The sequence below is a fragment of the Oncorhynchus masou genome, chromosome 23 (assembly GCF_036934945.1).
Source record: "Oncorhynchus masou masou isolate Uvic2021 chromosome 23, UVic_Omas_1.1, whole genome shotgun sequence".
Taxonomy (NCBI): domain Eukaryota; kingdom Metazoa; phylum Chordata; class Actinopteri; order Salmoniformes; family Salmonidae; genus Oncorhynchus; species Oncorhynchus masou.
In genome coordinates, this window is record NC_088234.1 from 38,151,582 (window position 1) to 38,172,022 (window position 20,441).

Below are 20,441 nucleotides of genomic sequence, written 5' to 3' on the forward strand. Positions count from 1 at the left end.
TCTTAACCTCATTGAGCATTCTGCGCTGTGCTCTTGCAGTCATCTTTGCAGGACGCAACTCCTAGGGAGAGTTGCAACAGTACTGAAATTTCTCCATTTGGAGACAATTTGTCTTCCTGTGGACTGATGAACATCAAGGCTTTTAGAGATACTTTGGTAACCCTTTCCAGCTTTCTGCAAGTCAACAATTCTTAATCTGAGGTCTTCTGAGATCTTTGTTCGAGGCATGGTTCACATCAGGCATTGCTTCTTGTGAATAGCAAACTCAAATTTTGTGAGTGTTTTTTACAGGGCAGGGCAACACTAACCAACACCTCCAATCTTGTCTCATTGATTGGGACTCCAGGTTAGCTGACTCCAGACTCCAATTAGCTTTTGGAGAAGTCATTAGCCTAGGGGTTCACATACTTTTCCCAACCTACACTGTGAATGTTCAAATGATGAATTCAATATATACAATGATCAGTGTGTTATTAGTTTAAGCACACTGTGTTTATTTATTGTTGTGACTAATGTTAATGACCAATTTATGCAGAAATCCAGGTAATTCCAAAGGGTTCCCATACTTTATCTTGCCACTGTACATGGAGTGGAGCCTTGACCTGTTGTCCTTGGAGTGTGTGTATTATGAGAGTGAGCGAGTGACGTGTTTACCTGTTGTCTCCAGTGATGCATGCGGCGCAGGTCCCTGTAGGCTCCTCTGTCTGCTCATAGTAGTAGGCGTCTACGTGGGCATCGTCTGCCTTCTGCTTCAGAATCTCCCCAAACTTATCCTCTCCGATACAGCCGAAGAACGTACACACCTTGTGGGGATCCTGGATCATCCACTGTGTGTGTGTTTAAGTAGGTTAGCACGTGTGGTGCGTGTCAGTGTGTCTGAATGAAACATACCTGGGCAACCTTTACACATTTTGAAAAAGGTACAGTGGGATAGTGTAATGACTAAGTGTGTGTGTGCGTCTCATACCTGGGCGATTTTAATAGAGTTCTGTGTAGCTCCTCCGGCATGGTACTCTACTTTAAACTTTTTGACAATCTCTTCAAACCTACAACACACATGCACGTACAATGTTTAAGACAACAGGGAAGTTTGTTGTATGGTTTCAAGCTTTACCAGGATTCAGTACATATGGTATGAGAAACATAATATTTTTTCTTCCGAGACAGAGCTAAAGACCATTATGGCCCCAGTAGCTCCAAGTAACATGTTCTGTTCTCTATATATAGGAGCCTTATCACCTACTGATAACACACACAGACGGACAGAGAGAGTGTGAGAGATGGAGAGGGGATGGTAGAGGGGGAGAGAGGGAGGTGTTTGCGTGAGTACATATGCGGGTCCACGTGTGTATTAATGGGGGGGTGCATGTTAAACTGACTAAAATAGGCCTGGCCCAGCAGAACAGAGCTAAGGAGGTGAGGATGAGATTTTGCGAGATTGTTTGCGCCATTGGCTGAAAGAGACGCACAGGAGTGAATCAGAGGCCTTTCCCCTCCAGCACAGCTATTTCCCAACCTTAGTGGTTTGTTTACTGCCCAGTCTGTCTGCTGACTCAACTAGAGCAGGGTGGTTGTGTGCTAACACTACAGCTGAGGTCAGTATTGGTCATAACTCAAACATCTGGACAGGAATGGACTAAGGCTGGGGGGGAAGGGGGCCAACACACCTAGGACACAGCTCAAACACCTAAACTTGGGGTCCGTTCAGTATGACACAAAGTTAAAAAACATTCAGATAGAAATGTATTGTGTATAACATACATGATTGTCTGAAGAGTAGAATAAATCAACTAATTTATATCTGCAACATCATGAGTTGTACACTTCTTAGTCTCAATAAGCCACCTGCAGTGAGACGTTTCTCCTCGACCAATAAGAATGCCTGGATTAGAGCAGAGGGAAACTCTCAAGGCTACAACAAAACTCTGCACAGCTGAGACTGTTGCTCCCTCTGTCTGGACATGCTCCAGATATACTAATTATGTACAGATTTTCTGGGGCAGAATGAATCGAATGTCTCAGAGTAAGGGATTTCCCACATAGTTTTGAGCATAGTTTGAATCAGAGTCCAATTTTTTGTATTTACATTGTATTTCTTTTTTTTGGTCCAGTTGGTTTCACATTGCCAAATGTCAAACAAATAAAAAGTCCTAAACAAAAACCACGTGTCCATGCAAGTAATTTGTTTATTGGAAAAAATGCTCACGTTAAATCCATCTGTGAGCATCACTTGCGTGTCCCAATCTTCATAGTACTTTCGCTTTGGTCTTCCAACAACATGTGGGAGAAAACTGAGCAATAGCCACTCCAACCCTTATAGCCCACATCGCCCCTTAACGGATGCGCTTCTACTCAGAATGTTTCAGACATGTCAAGTTATAATGATGCATGCATTTTGCAACCAATCATAAGTTCTCACCTGCAGTGAACCACGGTGCATTATTTAGTGCGTTCCCGAGTGCAATAGTGTTCACACCAGTCCAAACAAACAGAATTAGGGGGGAAATGCACTAGAGTTGTAAAAGAGAAGCTCCAAATCAATTTGAAGTGAAAAGCCCCCTAAGAGTGCTGATCTAGGATCAGGTTCCCCGTGTCCATGTGATCATATTAATTGTGATCTAATTGGCAAAACTGAACCCAAATCAGCACTCCTTCTCTGAGATGCTTAGTTAATAGGTCCTTATCAATAATTTGCTTGCTGGAGGGCAAGGAGTCTCCCAGCTCCGCTAAAACTATTGACAACTGTGTGTCGTATTCAAGGGATTGTTAAATAAATGTTAAATATTTAGTTGGAATATCATCACCTATTGAAGAGCATTGCCAGAACTACACATTTCCAATTACTTGATGCAAAACAATTGCTCACATTTAGCTCTATCATCAGAGTTATACAGCAAGTAACTGCATGCTTTTCATGATCAGTAAACATCAATTGATCGTGTAATTTCAGATACGCGAGGGAAGTCTCACGATATCAGCCACCATTAATTTGATGTTTGAGTGATATAAAATAAAAGTGAACTATACCTGACAAGTATGAGTGGTTTAGCTTAATTTCCCATCCTTTGTGGGCTCTGCCTGTCAAGCAGCAGAAGGGCGCATTTGCCGATGTACTGTTGGTTGATAATGTTTACTTTGCAATGTACCGGTATAAACTTTGTACATTTGGCTACACATAGTGGTAAGTAGAACTAATGACTGCTTTGCACGCTGGCATTCTCTCAACCAGCTTCATGAGGTCCTTCGGTAGTCACCTGGAATGCATTTCAATTAACATGTGTGCCTACTTGAAAGTTAATTTGTGTAATTTCTTTCCTTCTTAATGTTTGTTTAACACTTTTTTGGTTACTACATGATTCCATATGTGTTATTTCATAGTTTTGATGTCTTCACTATTATTCTACAATGTAGAAAATAGTAAAATATTAAAGAATAACCCTTGAACGAGTAGGTGTTCTAAAACTTTTGACCGGTAGGGTAGTTAACAAGCAAACTTTCAGGAAATAAACTAGATGGCTATATCCAAATATTGATTGATTTGCTTGCCATCTATAATGGTGATGACAGTAGTCCGACTGACAACTTTGCCAGGACGAGAACTTGCTGATGTCAAGCTCTTTCCAAAAGCCTAATATCTGATGAAGCAAGCTAAATGCTTATCTAGCTAGCTACATGCCAAATTAATCTCCCAATGCCAAAAGAAGTGCTCAATGTTTTATGGTACAACATTCATATGATATACAGATCTGATCCGAAGGCAACGTTGGTTTTACCCTACTGAACCACGGGGAAAACCTCCACAGTCCTTTCCTTCCCCGCAGCTGTCTTCTTATCTCTATGTGATTAAATGTAGACTTTCTTCCTCAAACTGCTTTGGCCCGGCCAGGTGGGGGAGGTTAGGCCTCTTGCCCTTCTACTGGCTAGTTCTGAACCTCCTGCCCCATCATTGGCTAGACTCGTCCTGGAGAATTCTAGAACGTGCCTGTTCTGTCCAGCCCACTCCAGGAAAGAGAACAGCTCAGTGTGTGAACTTACGGACCCTATATGTGTCCCTGTGTGCCTGAACATCGACCACAGACAATCAGGAGTTTAAAATGGAAAAACACTTCTTCATGCAACAAAGAAATAAGCCAAATGTGAGGCAACTAAGACTTTAGATGAATCTCGGACGATGTTGAATGATTGATTGAAGTAATGTGAGTGGTAGGAGGTACTCACAATGCTTTATGCTTGTCCTCGGCCAGGATCTGGTCGTTGGGCTTCAGACCGTACCTGAGAGAGAGAATGAGAGAGAAGGGGCAGGAAGGGGGAGAGGGAACGAAAGAAAGAGATGAGTATCTTTCAGTCGTTGAGGATGAAAAAACAGGAGAGCTTCAGGGAACAAAGTCTGAGTCTGTGCCCTTTAAATGTCATTTTCTACGACACACAGAAATCCCCTCTGATTATATACATACGCACACAACGAGGTGATTAAAACCCACTCCACTTTGATCAGGATCTAGTTGATTACTTTACACCACAGCTCTCTCTGTATTTATCAGCTTTGTGTGTGTGTGTGTGTGTGTGTGTGTTGAATGTGAGTCTAGACTAAAATGATTGTTCCATAAAACCAAAGAATGTTCAAGGTTTGGTCACATTCTAGTTCTAATCCATTGTTTACGTAAGTGGTCTGAGACAGACTGGTCTCGGGGCTGTAATCTAGCAGAGCCCTTTGATCCGCTCCCACTACATACAACTACTAAACACTAATTAAACCTATATAAATTTTATCCAAACCCCATCTAACCCTTAACATGCTCTCACTACATACAGCTACTACCCCAACATAGGAGCTACACCAGTGCATCGAGGAGCGTCTCACGCTCGGAAAGAGTTACAGGTCTAGTGTAGCAGGCCAATAACCCCAATGATTCAGTCCAGATACATTTCCTCCACTCTGAACTAATCATCTCTCCCCTTTTCTCTTCATTTGGTGACATACAACTTCATAGCACTGTGACATGATGGTACAGGCCAGAGGAGTGACACACACACACAATCTGGTCCCTTACTATGGTTGTCTCCGTGCCAGCCTGCTAGCTATATATATCTCACACATACACTACCGGTAAAAAGTTTTAGAACACCTACTCATTCAAGGGTTTTTCTTTATGTTTTACTATTTTCTACACTGTAGAATAATAGTGAAGACAACAAAACTATGAAATAACACATAGGGAATCATGTAGTAACCAAACAAGTGTTAAACAAATCAAAATATATTTTATATTTTAGTTTCTTCAAAGTAGTCACCCTTTGCCTTGATGACAGCTTTGCACACTCTTGGCATTCTCTCAACCAGCTTCACCTGGAATACTTTTCCAACTGTCTTGAAGGAGTTCCCACATATGCTGAGCACCTGTTGGCTGCTTTTCCTTCACTCTGCGGTCCGACTCATCCCAAACCATCTCAATTGGGTTGAGGTCGGGGGATTGTGGAGGCAAGGTCATCTCATGCAGCACTCCATCACTCTTTTTCTTGGTCAAATAGCCCTTACACAGCCTGGAGGTCTGTTGGGTCATTGTCCTGTTGAAAGACAAATGACAGTCTCACTAAGCCCAAACCAGATGGGATAACGCTGCAGAATGCTTTGGTAGCCATGCTGGTTAAGTGTGCCTTGAATTCTAAATAAATTGCAGACAGTGTAACCAGCAACACACCCCACACCATAACAACTCCTCCTCCATGCTTTACTGTTGGAAATACACATGCAGAGATCATCCGTTCACCCACACCACATCTCACAAAGATACAGCGTTTGGAACCAAAAATCTCCAATTTGGACTCCAGACCAAAGGACAGATTTCCTCCGGTCTAATGTCCATTGCTTGTGTTTCTTGGCCCAAGCAAGTCTCTTCTTCTTATTGGTGTCCTTTAGTAGTGGTTTCTTTGCAGATATTCGACCATGAAGGTCTGAAGGTCAGTCACCTCTGAACAGTTGATGTTGAGATATGTCTGTTACTTGAACTCTGAAGCATTTATTTGGGCTGCAATTTCTGAGGCTGGTAACTCGAATGAACATATCCTCTGCAGCAGAGGTAACTCTGGGTCTTCCATTCCTGTGGCAGTCCTCGTGAGAGCCAGTCTCATCATAGCACTTGATGGATTTTGTGACTGCACTTGAAGAAACCTTCAAAGTCCTTGAAATGTTCCGTATTGACTGACCTTCATGTCTTATAGAAATGATGAACTGTCGTTTCGCTTTGCTTATTCAAGCTTATTTTGCCATAATATGAACTTGGTCTTTTGCCAAATAGGGCTATCTTCTGTATACACCCACCTCGTGAAGCTGGTTGAGAGAATGCCAAGCGTGTGCAAAGCTGTCATCAAGTCAAAGGATGGCTACTTTGAAGAACCTAAAATATTACTACATGATTCCATTAGTGTTATTTCATAGTTTTGATGTCTTCGCTATTATTTCACAATGTAGAAAATAGCACAAAATAAAGACAAACCCTTGAATGAGTAGGTGTTCTAAATTTTTGACCGGTAGTGTACACGTGCCATCTCTGAGCCCATGCCAGCCAAGACACCACTGATAGGACAGGGGTGAGGGAGGAGAGAGGGGGTGAAGAGAGGGTCGAGGAGTGGGGGAGAAATGAGGCCAGTGAAATAGTTTGGCCCTGGCCTTTTGGAATGGTCGGACGGTCAGCCCTACGTGTCAGTTCAGGACACTTCCTTCCACGCACACTGTGGAGCACTGGGGCATGGTCTCAGTCAGGGTAGACTGGGTAGGTGGTAGATAAGCAACTGAGGCGGAGCAGGTAGCTTTTGTGAGCCAAAAGGGTTCTTGCTCCAAACATCCAGTTCAAGTCAGTTTCTGTTTTTTCAGTTTTACAATATAGCATTTCCAAAACTGCCCCTCCAAAAAAGGCTTGTGTAACATGTAGGCTTACTGTTTAACATTTTGTTAAACTAAGAAAATATATTTCAGAGAAGGGGCCACCTACTGCAGTTTGTGGCCTTGAGGATGGATCATCTGTTACCCTAACCTGCTCAGTGGCTGACAGTTGCCGCTTCCAGCCACTGAGGTGCGTATGGGTGTGGTGTCTGTCCAAAAGGTTGGGAATTAATACAAAAGACAGCAACAACATGCGGGAGGAAACACAATAACCGCTGATTGCTGTGAATAGGGGAGACCGGGGCTGGTTGTCACAGTACTTAGCCTATTCCTCCCAATCTAGAGTGCGTTGTAGCCAAATAATTGTAAGATAGAAATGTGTGACTTCTTTGGAAGAGGTTATCTACCTAGTCAATTCATGTTAGCATCTCAAAACATTGAGATGAGGTGAATTCCTGTTTTTATAGGTGGCGGAAGTAAAGAAAATTGGCATGTCTTGGTATTTTCATTGTTTGAATTATGGGAGGCTATCCATGAACAATTATGTTTGTTGAAAAAAGCAAAGGGAGAGCTGTATTTCAAACCTATTTTCAAATTTCTAGGTCAAGCCATGTAGAATTATAGCATCATAGTTAGCCTTTATGCTTAATTCGGGATGGTTATATAAAAAGTTGTACTGACAAAGTATAAGCTGTTGAATAATAAATATTGTTTAAAATCAATTGTCTGGTTATTACTGGGCTACATTCATTTCAAGTAGACAGTGTGATAGGTAGGCTTAAACGAATAATTCACTCAAACTATCTTGCAGTATGTTTAGCATGTCAGCAGTCAAGTTTTAAAGATATACCATTTTCAAGAAGTAAAGTTTCACTTGCCACATCATAGCGAAAATTGTATCGCCATGATGCAAAACGCAGTGAAAATTAAAATCCTATATCTTGAAAACTTGACTGCTGACTTTCAAAACATTTTGGGACTTTATCAGCAATGGGCTAATGAAAAAAATACCAAAAGATAGTAGAAACGGTCAGATTGACCATCTTGGCCATTTTCAATTTAGTAATTTCAATAAAAACCTTGAACCTACCTGTCCCTGACTTTCCCTAAATATGTGTATTTTACACTATAGGAGTATTTTGAGATAAATATCATAAAATACAATAACTTTAAGCATTTCATTCTCAAAAGAGCCATGACACGACTGTATGCATATATTGAACAGTAGAATAGCAGGGCCGAGACGAGTACCAATAGCAGCTAATGACACGTCTTTTGGATGTCAACATTCTAACAGTCAAATAAATATATTAAATATATGCGATTGGAAAAATAATCATTTGGATGGGTTTCTAAAGATCTGAGGTAACAATCCGGAAACATTTATATTCGAAAGAACATAACTTTTCCTTATGTTACTTTAGGCTGGCTATGTGTAAAAAAATATATATATATAAAAATAAACAGAATTTCAAGTGTCAAATACATTTTATTTGTAGAGTGCCTTTGTTACAACTATGAATCAAAAATACACGTTGGAACACAGTAAAAGCTCATTTTTATAACGACAAAACAAATAAAAATACCCAAACCAAGACGCACGGTCAGCAAGATATTGGACACATTTTTTGCTTCGCTCGTGCTTACAGTATGGTATGCGTCGTCACCCGACAGTTGGATCTCATTTAGGGATAACAATCCCTTGTCCTAACAATCGACACAAATCTTTGTCACTTTCACTTGCAACACTTCCCACAAACAAGTCACTTTCAGCTGAAACGGGTGTCGCGGGTTCTGTTCCGAGTGCATCTTCCCCACCTGGCAGTTTCCCTTCCCCGGGAGCTGAATGCAATTTCGCTTGCCCAATGGCTCGTGTGGAATCTTTGCTGCTGCCTTGGCCCTCATATATCTCTCACGTTGCCCGTGTGCCAGATAAAGTCTCTCCTGCTCATGGTTTTGTTAAATTACTGCTTGAACACCACGTGTGCGTTGTTAGCAGCCAAGTCAAGCAGGTTGTAGAACACAGCAACAAGCCAGCGGCGAGTTCCACCTTTCACCGAGTACAGCAGTGCCATCTGATTCAAAACATCCATACCGACCTATGGAATAGAATAAAAAAGGCGAGGATAATTTTCTCATAGGAAAACAACAAGTGTGATAGAGCATAATGCATTGCATATGTTTATCTATATATGGCGATGTGTATTACGTAATAGTGACATACCTTTGTTCGTTGTAGTATGCAAGTCTCCGGTTCTCGTTGTGTCCCGATCAATGGCAACTGTCGACTGTCGGATGCATGATGCTCAAGACTCAAATGTTATTTCTTGCCATGGTAATGTGCGAGTGTTTGCTTGCAATTCTGAAGCACTGTTTGAATATTTATTTATTTAACCTTTATTTAACTAGGTTGTGGGAAACTGTTACTGTACAGTTGCCTTATTTTTGCACGATGGGAGGGAGCTCCCATCTCCTTTGTTCATGGTGCCGACCAGGCTTGTTTTCTTGCAAGCAACTTGTTCGCCAATGACGGTGAAGAAATTGTCCATGGTGACATTTTGCCCCTTGCCAATGTAAGGTTCCACAAGCATCATCACCACATTATCCAACACTCGCTCACCTGCTGCCCGATATGGGTCTTTCCCAGATATGGAAAGCCGTTCAGCACTAATCAGAAGGATAATCAGAGATGTCTTGATCCATTTCTTCCCCGCCATCCAAGTCGTTTTCATTCAGACTTGTAGTAACGCTAATGCAGCATGTACATCCATTCGTCTTGCTCTTCTCTTTGAAAATTACGCACGCGCTCACTGTAACCTACTCCAAGTAGGCCTAGAGTAAACTAAGACTGTTTGGATTTGGTGGACTGAAAGGGTAAACTGTTTTGAGTATAATTAGAAAATATTAATACAATAGACTGGCCCACCTGTTCTTCATTCACAATTAGTGATTACAGAATTGTATTTATCTGTGCATGGCTGAGCCATGCAAATCTATGGCTGATCCATGCCCTACCACAGTCAACATACTTTACAGTACATATATAATGGAATATAACAGAAAAATAAAATCCCAAATAGCTGTTGCTGATTGTCACCTGTACTCACATGGGCATGGAGCCATGGTTATTCTAGGAAAAAGTTATGAAACAGAGAGACCATCAGCACAATTTGTAGAGTTGTTTGGCAAAAATAGGTTAATTAGAAACCTTGGAATCTTCTCTTTCCGATAGGGTATAGCAATCAAAACGTATGTCCTGCATCGACTTCTGTAGGAGGATATGAAAGAAGTGCTATTTGGTAAACTCTGTTCCCTTCTTAGTCAATGCATCAGTCTCTTCATTCTCAATTTGATAATATTGTCACCAGGTTTGGAAATTAACACCAGCCAAATGAGGGTAGATTTTGTATGAATGTACATTCCACCAACCACGTTGGCAGGTGGTCCACACAGAGCGTTTGGGAACAATTTAAAAAAATAATAATCCAAAGCCCAAGTTTAGAAAGAAGCAGGTCGAAATGATGAAATGTTGACGTGTTTCTTGGTCAGTTAAATCATTTTGTTCACATGCTAGGTTGTTTTTCGATGTTAGTTTGAGTTTGTTGCAACTTTCTGCTGCTAGGAAGACATTGCAGTCTGAGATTTAAAACAAAATCACAGACCACAGAGTGCCCAAATTACCATGTTAACAGCCCTTCCCTTAAAAGGCCAAATGAAATTGTGTCTCACCTAATGATTATTTTTTTTACTCCTTTTTCTCCCCAATTTATACCAGTTATCCAATTGGTAGTTACAGTCCTGTCTCATCGCTGCAACTCCCGTACAGACTCAGGAGAGGCAAAGGTTGAGAGCAGTGCGTCCTCCAAAACACAACCCAACCAAGCCGCACTACTTCTTGACACAATGCTTGCTTAACCCGAAAGCCAGCCGCACCAATGTGTCGTAGGAAACACCGTGCACCTGGCGACCGTGTCAGCGTGCACTGCGCCCGGTCCGTCACATGAGTGGCGATGGGACAAGGACACCCCTGCCGGCCAAACCCTTCCCCTAACCCGGACGACGCTGGGGAAATAGTCTCCCGGTCGCGGCTACAGAGCCTGGACTCAAACCCAGAATCTCTAGTGGCACAACTAGCACTGCGATACAGTGCCTTTAGACCACTGCGCCACTCGGGAGGCCGTATGATTGTGCTTGATTGAGCATTTTTTATTTATTTCACTAGGCGAGTCAGTTAAGAACAAATTCTTATTTACAATGATGGCCTACCAAAAGGCAAAAGGCCGTCCTCCGGGGACGGGGGCCTGGAATTAGAAAAATACAAAATAAATATAGGACAACACACACATCACAACACTATATAAAAAGAGACCTAAGACAACATAACAGCAAAACATAACACAGCAATGGAAGCAACCCAAAATGACAACATGGCAGCACAAAAACGTGGTACAAACATTGGGCAAAGTCAACAGCACAAAGGTCAAGAAGGTAGAGACAACAATACATCATACAAAGCAGCCACAACTGTCAGTAAGAATGTCCATGATGGAGTCATTGAATGAAGAGAAAACTGAGATAAAACTGTCCAGTTTGAGTGTTTGTTGCAGCTCGTTCCAGTTGCTAGCTGCAGCAAACTGAAAAGAGGAGAGACCCAGGAATGGGTGTGCTTTGGGGACCTTTAACAGAATGTGACTGGCAGAATGGGTGTTGTATGTGGAGGATGAGGGCTACAGTAAATATCTCAGACTGGGGGGAGTGAGGTCTAAGATGGTTTAATAAATAAGTATCAACCAGTGGGTCTTGCGACAGGTATACAGAGATGACCAGTTTACAGAAGAGTATAGAGTGCAGTGATGTGTCCTATAAGGAGCATTGGTGGTAAATCTGATGGCCGAATATTAAAGAACATCTAGTCGCTCGAGAGCACCCTTACCTGCCGATCTACAAATTATGGCTCTGTAATCTAGCATGGGTAGGATGGTCATCTGAATCAGGGTTAGTTTGGCAGCTGGGGTGAAAGAGGAGCGATTACGATAGAGGAAACCAAGTCTAGATTTAACTTTAGCCTGCAGCTTTGATATGTGCTAAGAGAAGGACAGTGCACCATCTAACATTACACCCAAGTACTTGTATGAGGTGACTACCAGAGAAAGCATGTTGGCTTTGTTGTAGAGCATTTAACACAAAATCCGTGGAGGGTCCAGCCGAGTATAAGACTGTATCATCTGCATATAAATGGATGAGAGAGCTTCCTACTGCCTGAGCATGTTGTTGATGTAAATTGAGAAGAGCTTGAGGCCTCGGATCGAGCCTTGGGGTACTCCCTCTGACAGGTAGTGGCTGAGACAGCAGATTTTCTGACTTGATATACTGCACTCAGAGAGGTAGTTAACAAGCCAGGCCAAAGACCCCTCAGAGACATCAATACTCCTTAGCTAGCCCAAAAGAATGGAATGGTCTACCGTATCAAAAGCTTTGGCCAAGTCAATAAAAATAGCAGCACAATATTGTTTAGAATCGAGGGCAATGGTGACATCATTGAGGACCTTTAAGGTTGCAGTGACACATCCACAACCCGAGCGGAAACCAGATTCCATACCCAAGAGAATACTATAGACATCAAGAAAGTCAGTCAGTTGATTATTGACAAGTTTTCCCAACACTTTTGAGAAACAGGGCACAATAGAAATAGGCCTATAACAGTTAAGATCAGCTTGATCTCCCCCTTTAAATAAAGGAGAAACTGAACTGTGGCTGCCTTCCAAGCAATGGGAACCTCCCCAAAGGAGAGACAGGTTAAAACAGTTGGAGATAGGCTTTGCGATGATAGGGGCAGCAACCTTAAAGAAGAAGGGGTCTAATCCATCTGAGGTCAAAGTCAGGTTTAAGGAGCTCCTTTAGCATGGATCACTTCCAAAAACGTTTATTCATGAACAGCTAAAAAGCTTACAACAGCTAAGTGTTGTATCCAGGCACTCTGCGTTGCATCGTGCTTAAGAACAGCCCTTAGCCGTGGTATATTGACCATATACCGTACCCCCTCGGGCCTTATTGCTTAAATAAGCTGTATCACTCAGCATTTTGTTGCAGGGCAGGCACTTTCTTGATTATTGATGTTCAGTTGAAGTTTTTGTTTTTATTATTGGATCTTAATGATTTATTTTGACATATATTGGTTAAAAGCTGCAATAAACAACTTTTTGGTTGATCCTACCAAATTTACATTGAAAAGTGTGTTATACAGTACTTTTGAGAAGGTACTCACACCCCTTGAACTTTTTTCCACATTTTGTTACGTTACAGCCTGAACTTAAAATTGATTAAATAAAATGTTTTGTCACTGGAAGTGGAGAGATGTTTCTCTACATTTTTCTCTAAACCTTAATTGTTTCTCTACAACTTAATAAAAAAATGAAAAGCTGAAATGTCTTGAGTCAATAAGTATTCAACCCCTTTGTTATGCAAGCCTAAATACGTTCAGGAGTCACATAAGTTGCATGGACTCACTGTGTGCAATAAGTGTTTAATGTGATTTTTTAAATGGCTGCCTCATCACTGTAATCCACACATACAGATCATTTTAAGGTCCTTCAGTTGAGCAGTGAATTTCAAAAACAGATTAAACCACAAAGAACCGGGAGGTTTTCCAATTCCTCACAAATAAGGGAACCTATTGGTAGATGGTAAAAATAGAAAAATCATACATTGAATATCCCTTTGAGCATGGTGAAGTTATTACACTTTGGATGGTGTATCATTACACCCAGTCACTACAAAATACAGGTGTCTTTCCTAACTCAGTTGCCAGAGAGGAAGGAAACTGGACAATAACCTAAAATACAAGACCAAATCTACACTGGAATTGCTTACCAAGAAGACAGTGAATGTTCCAGAGTGGCTGAGTTAGTTTTTTTAATTGTATTTTTATTTTATTTAACTAGTCAGTTAAGAACACATTTTTAATTTACAATGACGGCCAACCCCGGCTAAACCTGGACGATGCTGGGCCAATTGTGCACCGCCCTATGGGACTCCCAATCACAGCCGGATGTGATAGACTGGATTCGAACCAGGGACTGAAGTGACGCCTCTTGCACTGAGATAGTGCCTTAGACCGCTGCGCCACCCGGGAGCTTTAACTTAAGTCTGCTTGAAAATCTATGGAAAAATATTGAAAACAGTTCTCTAACCATGATCAACAACCAATTTCAACCAAGCTCAGCGTTCAACACCATAGTGCCCTCAAAGATCATCAATAAGCTAAGGACCCTGGGACTAAACACCTCCCTCTGCAACTGGATCCTGGACTTCCTAACGGGCCGCCCACAGGTGGTAACGGTAGGTAACAACACATCCGCCACACTGATCCTCAACAGGGGCCCATCAGGGGTGCGTGTGCAGTCCCTTCCTGTACTCCCTGTTCACTTATGACTGCATGGCCAGGCACGACTCCAACACCATCATTAACATTTCCAGATGACACAACAGTAGGCCTGATCACCGAAAACGACGAGACAGCCTATAGGGAGGAGGTCAGAGACCTGGCCGTGTGGTGCCAGGACAACAACCTCTCCCTCAACGTGATCAAGAAAAAGGAGATGATTGTGGACGACAGGAAAGAGGGCCGAGCATTGACGGGGCTGCAGTGGAGCAGGTTGAGAGCTTCAAGTTCCTTGGTGTCCACATCACCAACAAACTAACATGGTCCAAGCACACCAAGACAGCCGTGAAGATGGCACGACAAAACCTATTCCTCTTCAGGAGACTGAGAAGATTTGGCATGGTCCTCAGATCCTCAAAAGGTTCAACAGCTGCACCATCAAGAGCATTCTGCCTGGTATGGTAACTGCTCGGCCTCCGACCGCAAGGCACTACAGAGGGTAGTGCGAATGACCCAGTATATCACTGGGGCCAAGCTTCCTGCCATCCAGGACCTCTATACCACACAGTGTCAGAGGAAGGCCCTAAAAATTGTCAAAGACTCCAGCCACCCTAGTAAGACTGTCATCTATGCTACCGCAAGGCAAGCGGTACCAGAGCGCCAAGTCTAGGTCCAAGAGGCTTCAAAACTGCTTCTACCCCCAAGCCATAAGACTCCTGAACATCTAGCATCTAGTCAAATGGCTACCCAAACTATTTGCAATGCCACCCCCCCCCTCTTTACACCACTGCAGGTCTCTTTTGTCATCTATGTATAGTCACTTTAATAACTCTACCTACATGTACATACTATCTTAACTAACTGTGCACATGTGTAGTGCACATCAGAGTCCAGATGGTGTTCACACCTGTTCAAATGAACCAAACATGGGGGGTAAACGCACCAGAGTAAAAAAACTAAACAAAAATCCTAACGAACTAGGTGTGAAAGCCACCTACGCCCCTTCCCCAGTGACTCACTTCTCCAGGAAGTCCTTGTCCACGACAGCTGAGATGTCCAGCAGGGGATTCCCCATCCCGAACAGAGAATTAGGGCTGTAAAACACACACAATTATTATCAGTCACAACATTAGTTTTGTATTGTTACAAACCATAGGATAATGTCATATGCATATGGTGGAATAACAGTCTATGCGTTCCATTGACCGTCCATAAGTGTACCATTCACGCAACGGCAGAATTATAGGTAGGCCTAAACCGTCTCACGTCAATAGGTGAGAATATGGACTGTGAACACAGATGGTGTTAACACAGATGTGATAGAAGCCCTATATTCATTCATGCATCATCACATGACATATTTCACGAAAAGGCACAATCAGGAGGATAGCAGTGTGTGTGTCTTCCAGGGATGAGTTGAACACAAAGGTTTATTTTGTAACAGTTGTAGAGTCTTGTGACGAGCGTTATCCCAAACATGTTTCTAAACCAACATCTCTCCTTACCCACCTCTCCTCCCCCTCTGAGACCCAATGGTAAAACAGAAGACTAAACAAACAAACCTGCCTGCCTGTGTTTGTGTGTGGGAGAGTGTCAGGGAGTTTCAGCTACGGGTCAAAAGACTGACACCACTGAGGGACACAGTGCCAGAGTGATAAGCATATTAAATCAGGCTTCAGTTCACACACACATACCTTGGGTATAATATTCAACCTTAAGAAAAATAAAAACGAGGACAGGCTGTGCAGGGTCAGGGTAAACCTTGAACTCTCCGCTACTGTACACCTGGGGTGTATTCATTAGTGCACACTGCACACTGTAGCAAAACGAAAATAAGTGTTTCTTGATGGACAAGTTCAGGTTATTCCCTCCTCGTTTCAACCGTTTGCTTTCTGCACAGCCTTGTAGAAGTGTGAAAATGTATCAGGTAACAATAATGTAAATTCCTGCGCCTAAGCCTGCTACTTTATCCTCCAACAGAATCATTTCTTTATAAGTGCCTAAATGTCCTTTCATCTACTGTACTTAATTGTTTTGCATACATGTTTATAAATGATATAATGTATAATAACTGATACTAATATATACACTATAGAGGATTAAATGTATTATGACGCCAAAGGAAATATGTACCATGTTTGATTATGATGTTTTTTTAGTGTCTCAAAACTGGTCCACAATGTAGTTTAAAAAAAACTCTGTATTTTGTATTCTCAAATTGTATCAGTGTGCAGTGACACTTTAATAAAATGTAACTTATTATATATAGTTTTCATTAATACACTATGTTAATAGGCCTCTAGGGAGTTGGCCCGTTCTTAATAAAATAATCTGTGTTTCATTGACACCCCACCCTTAATACACACAGGTTCCTACTGAACAAGCTCTCCATCTGCTTGCTTAAGATTACAGAGTGGTGAGCCAATTTCCCTACCAGCAGACCAGCTACACCATCATTTCAGCATCCTACCATCCACTGTATAGATAGACCCAACACCTCAGCATTGAACCATGTACTTTACAGACTATATAACACAATGCACATCAGGTCCTCTCCCTAGTCTAGTGTCCTTACCGTGCTGCTGGCATGGTGTGCGTCTTTTTGTCTCAGTAACAGTTTCACTCTGTGTAACAGACCTGTTGGCCGCCTCAGACAAACCAGCCAAAAAGGACTCTCCGTCCAAAACCTCGGGTTTAAAATCTCTCTTGATGAATCGCTTGAATCGATTTTTTTTCTGAAAGCCTGAACCCTCCTTTCGACCTGGTCTGATAGGCTACGCGAGAAGAGGGAGTGACAAAGTACTGCTGTCTGGATCTGTGATTGGCGAGCTTCACTATTTCGTCTCCCGGGCGTTCATTATTAGAGCGTAATGTGTGTGACAAAATGTGCAGAGATCATATTCAGACACTTTCACGATGGAAACACACCATGTATCAGAATAGCTAACTAAATTAGAGGGAGATGTACAAGTCTTTAGAAAATAGCGCATAATAATGATGCAATGATTAAATTGTGAACACGCGAGAGGCATGCTTACATTTACTAAATAACGTTCAAATCGTTATTAGAGCAACTCAGAAAATACATTCTGTAAATTATAATTAGCTGACGTTAGCGAGCCTAGACGACGTGCTAGCGGAGTGGGTAGTTCCCCGTGACACGAGTGACATTGAAATTATGCCGAGGAAAGCGCTAGTCTGCCTCAGACTAAACATTAGTTTCGTCGGTGCTTCAAGGACTTTGAGTCACAGACAGACCGATACTTTGGTGACAGTGTATTGAGCCCCTACCCCTGACCCCTAACCTACTATGAACGCAGAGAACTTCACCGGCCACGCGCGTGCGCATGTTGATTTTGTCCATCCACACAAACTACATTAATTTGGGGACAGGTAGAAACATTCATGGACATTTAGCAGTATTGTAAAGTACTTTAGTCGTTATTTTGGAGGGGTTTCATATTTTTTTTACTATTATGCATACCTTAAGAAAATAATACTTTTTACTCCATACATTTTCCCATTCCATCTTGTGAATTGAAATAATGAGAACTTAAATTGATTTTGGTTGCATACACCACTGGTTATATTACTAAGATTTCTGAATTCAAGAAGCTACTACTACTACTAGCTAGCTACATTGACTAGCTAGGTTCACAATGTAAACAAATGCAACTTGTGCAATTAGAGGATAATTTAGTACAACCACGCGCAACAATTTAATAAGTACTTGCAGAAAACTGGACCAAATCTACTGTACCTACACAGATTAATTTAGTACAGTACAGTAGGGGAAAATATAATAAAGATGCTCTTCCCCCTGCTCCTCTCCCAAAACAACACACTCTGTGTTGCAGGTAGAACTTCAAGGAACAGCTTACATGCTGACCAAACTACCATCACCTGCAAGTTGATTTTGTTCACCCACACCAGAAGCGACCAGGACACGCAGGTTGAAATATCAAAACAAACTCAACCAATTATATTAGTTTGGGGACAGGTCAAAAAGCAGTAAACATGTATGGCAATTTAGCTAGCTAGCTTGCTGTCGCTAGCTAATTTGTCCTGGTATATAAACATTGGGTTATTTTACCTGAAATGCACAAGGTCCTCTACTCTGACAATACACAGATTAAAACAGTAAACCAAATTAGTTTCTCCTCATCTCTCCTCCTTCCTTCAAGCTTCTTTTTCTTCTTTGGACTTTATATGGCAGTTTGCAACCAACTTTACAGCATTACTACAACCAACCGGTGTGGTCTTAAATTAATCTTTCAATCACCCATGTGGGTATATGCTTCTAAAAACCAATGAGGTGAAGTCGCACTGGATAAGAGCGTCTGCTAAATGACTTAAATGTAATGTAAATGTAATGTGAGAGGCCGGACGAGCGTCACAAATAGAACCAAATTCTATTGAGTCGCGTGCTAGCAATGTGGGTGCAATGATTGAATAACATGTGCACATTTATTTTGCAACGCGAGCGGTGTGGTCAGCATTTTATAGTGGAGCGGAAGTGTAAAGAGTTTATCAGAGTCCAAAATATGCATGTACAGCAGTGTTCTAGACTATTGGTCAGTTGGCTTTCATACTTTGATTTTCAGCACAGCTCAAGTAATTTCTCCAACTGTCAACACATTCAAATTAATAGAAGATGCATTGGTTAGGAATTGTGGGGATGCGTGTGTTCAGGCTGTGTCCCCCGCCGATGGAGTGTAGCTATGTCACAATGGGACGCAGGACTATTGCATTCAGTGTCTGTGGACAATGATTTACTCTTAAATCTGCACCAACGGTAAGCACACAGAGCAGGCTTTATTCATTGGAACACACTGCGACCTCACCTATATATAATGTCAGTGGTGCAGTGGAGGGTAGGCCTATACGCAAGTACAGTGCATTCGGAAAGTATTCAGACCCCTTGACTTATTACACATTGTTACGTTAGTGTTATTCTAAAATGGATTGAATATTTTTTTCCATCAATTTACACAGAATACCCCAAGACAAAGCAAAAACAGAAATACCTTATTTATTTACATAAGTATTCAGACCCTTTGCTATGAGACTTGAAATTGAGCTCAGGTGCATCCCGTTTCCATTGATCATCCTTGAGATGTTTCTACAACTTGATTGGAGTCCACCTGTGGTAAATTAAATTGATTGGACATGATTTGGAAAGGCACACACCTGTCTATATAAGGTCCCACAGTTGACAGTGCATGTCAGAGCAAAAACCAAGCCACGAGGTCGGAGGAATTGTCTGTAGAGCTAAGAGACATGATTGTGTCGAGGCACAGATCTGGGGAAGGGTATCAACAAATGTCTGCAGCATTGAAGGTCCCCAAGAACACAGTGGTCTCCATCAATCTTAAATGGAAGAAGTTTGGAACCACCAAGACTCTTCCTCAAGCTGGCCGCCCAGCCAAACTGAGTAATCGGGGTGAAAGGCTTTGGTCAGGGAGTTGACCAAAACCCCAATGGTCACTCTGTCAGAGCTCCTCTGTGGAGATGGGAGAACCTTCCAGAAGGACAACCATCTCTCCAGCACTCCACCAATCAGGGCTTTATGATAGAGTGGACAGACTGGCGCCGCCACTCATTAAAAAGGCACAACAGCCGCTTGGAGTTTGCCAAAAGGCACCTAAAGGACTCTCAGACCATGAGAAACAAGATTCTGTGGGCTGACGAAACCGATATTGAACTCTTTGGCCTGAATGCCAAGCGCCATGTCTGGAGGAAACCTGGCACTATCCCTACAGTGAAGAATGGTGGTGGCAGCATCATGCTGTGGAGATGTTTTTCAGCGGCAGGGACAGAGACTAGTCAGGATTGAGGGTAAAATGAATGAAGCAAAGTACAGAGAGAGATCCTTGATGAAAACCTGCTCCATCAGACTGGGGCGAAGGTTAATCTTCTAACAGGACAACGACACTAAGCACACAGCCAAGACAATGCAGGAGTGGCTTCGGGACAAGTCTCTGAATGTCCTTGAGTGGTCCAGCCAGAAGCCGGACTTAAACCCAATCGAACATCTCTGGAGAGATCTGAAAGTAGCTGTGCAGAGACTCTCCCCATCCAACCTGACAGAGCTTGATGATCTGTAGAGAAGAATGGGAGAAACTCTACAAATACAGGTGTGCCAAAGCTTGTAGCGTCATACCCAAGAAGACTTGAGGC

General features: G+C 42.2%; 1 protein-coding gene across 2 annotated transcripts in view; it reads right to left on the reverse strand.

Annotated features, from left to right (window-relative positions):
* The window catches only part of LOC135510795 (adenosine kinase-like), a 45,873-nt gene that overhangs the window by 7,523 nt on the left and 17,909 nt on the right, over positions 1 to 20,441 (reverse strand). Inside the window, exons 1-5 of one of the 2 annotated variants that reach the window (XM_064932015.1) lie at positions 16,837 to 16,983; positions 15,281 to 15,355; positions 4,219 to 4,272; positions 968 to 1,046; positions 655 to 827 (exon numbers count right to left, since the gene is read on the reverse strand). In XM_064932015.1, coding sequence (XP_064788087.1) covers positions 655 to 827; positions 968 to 1,046; positions 4,219 to 4,272; positions 15,281 to 15,355; positions 16,837 to 16,850 — 395 coding nt within the window. In that variant the 5' untranslated portion in view covers positions 16,851 to 16,983. Of the gene's footprint in view, positions 1 to 654; positions 828 to 967; positions 1,047 to 4,218; positions 4,273 to 15,280; positions 15,356 to 16,836; positions 16,984 to 20,441 lie in introns of those variants that run through there. The other variant, XM_064932013.1, reaches the window with a different exon arrangement.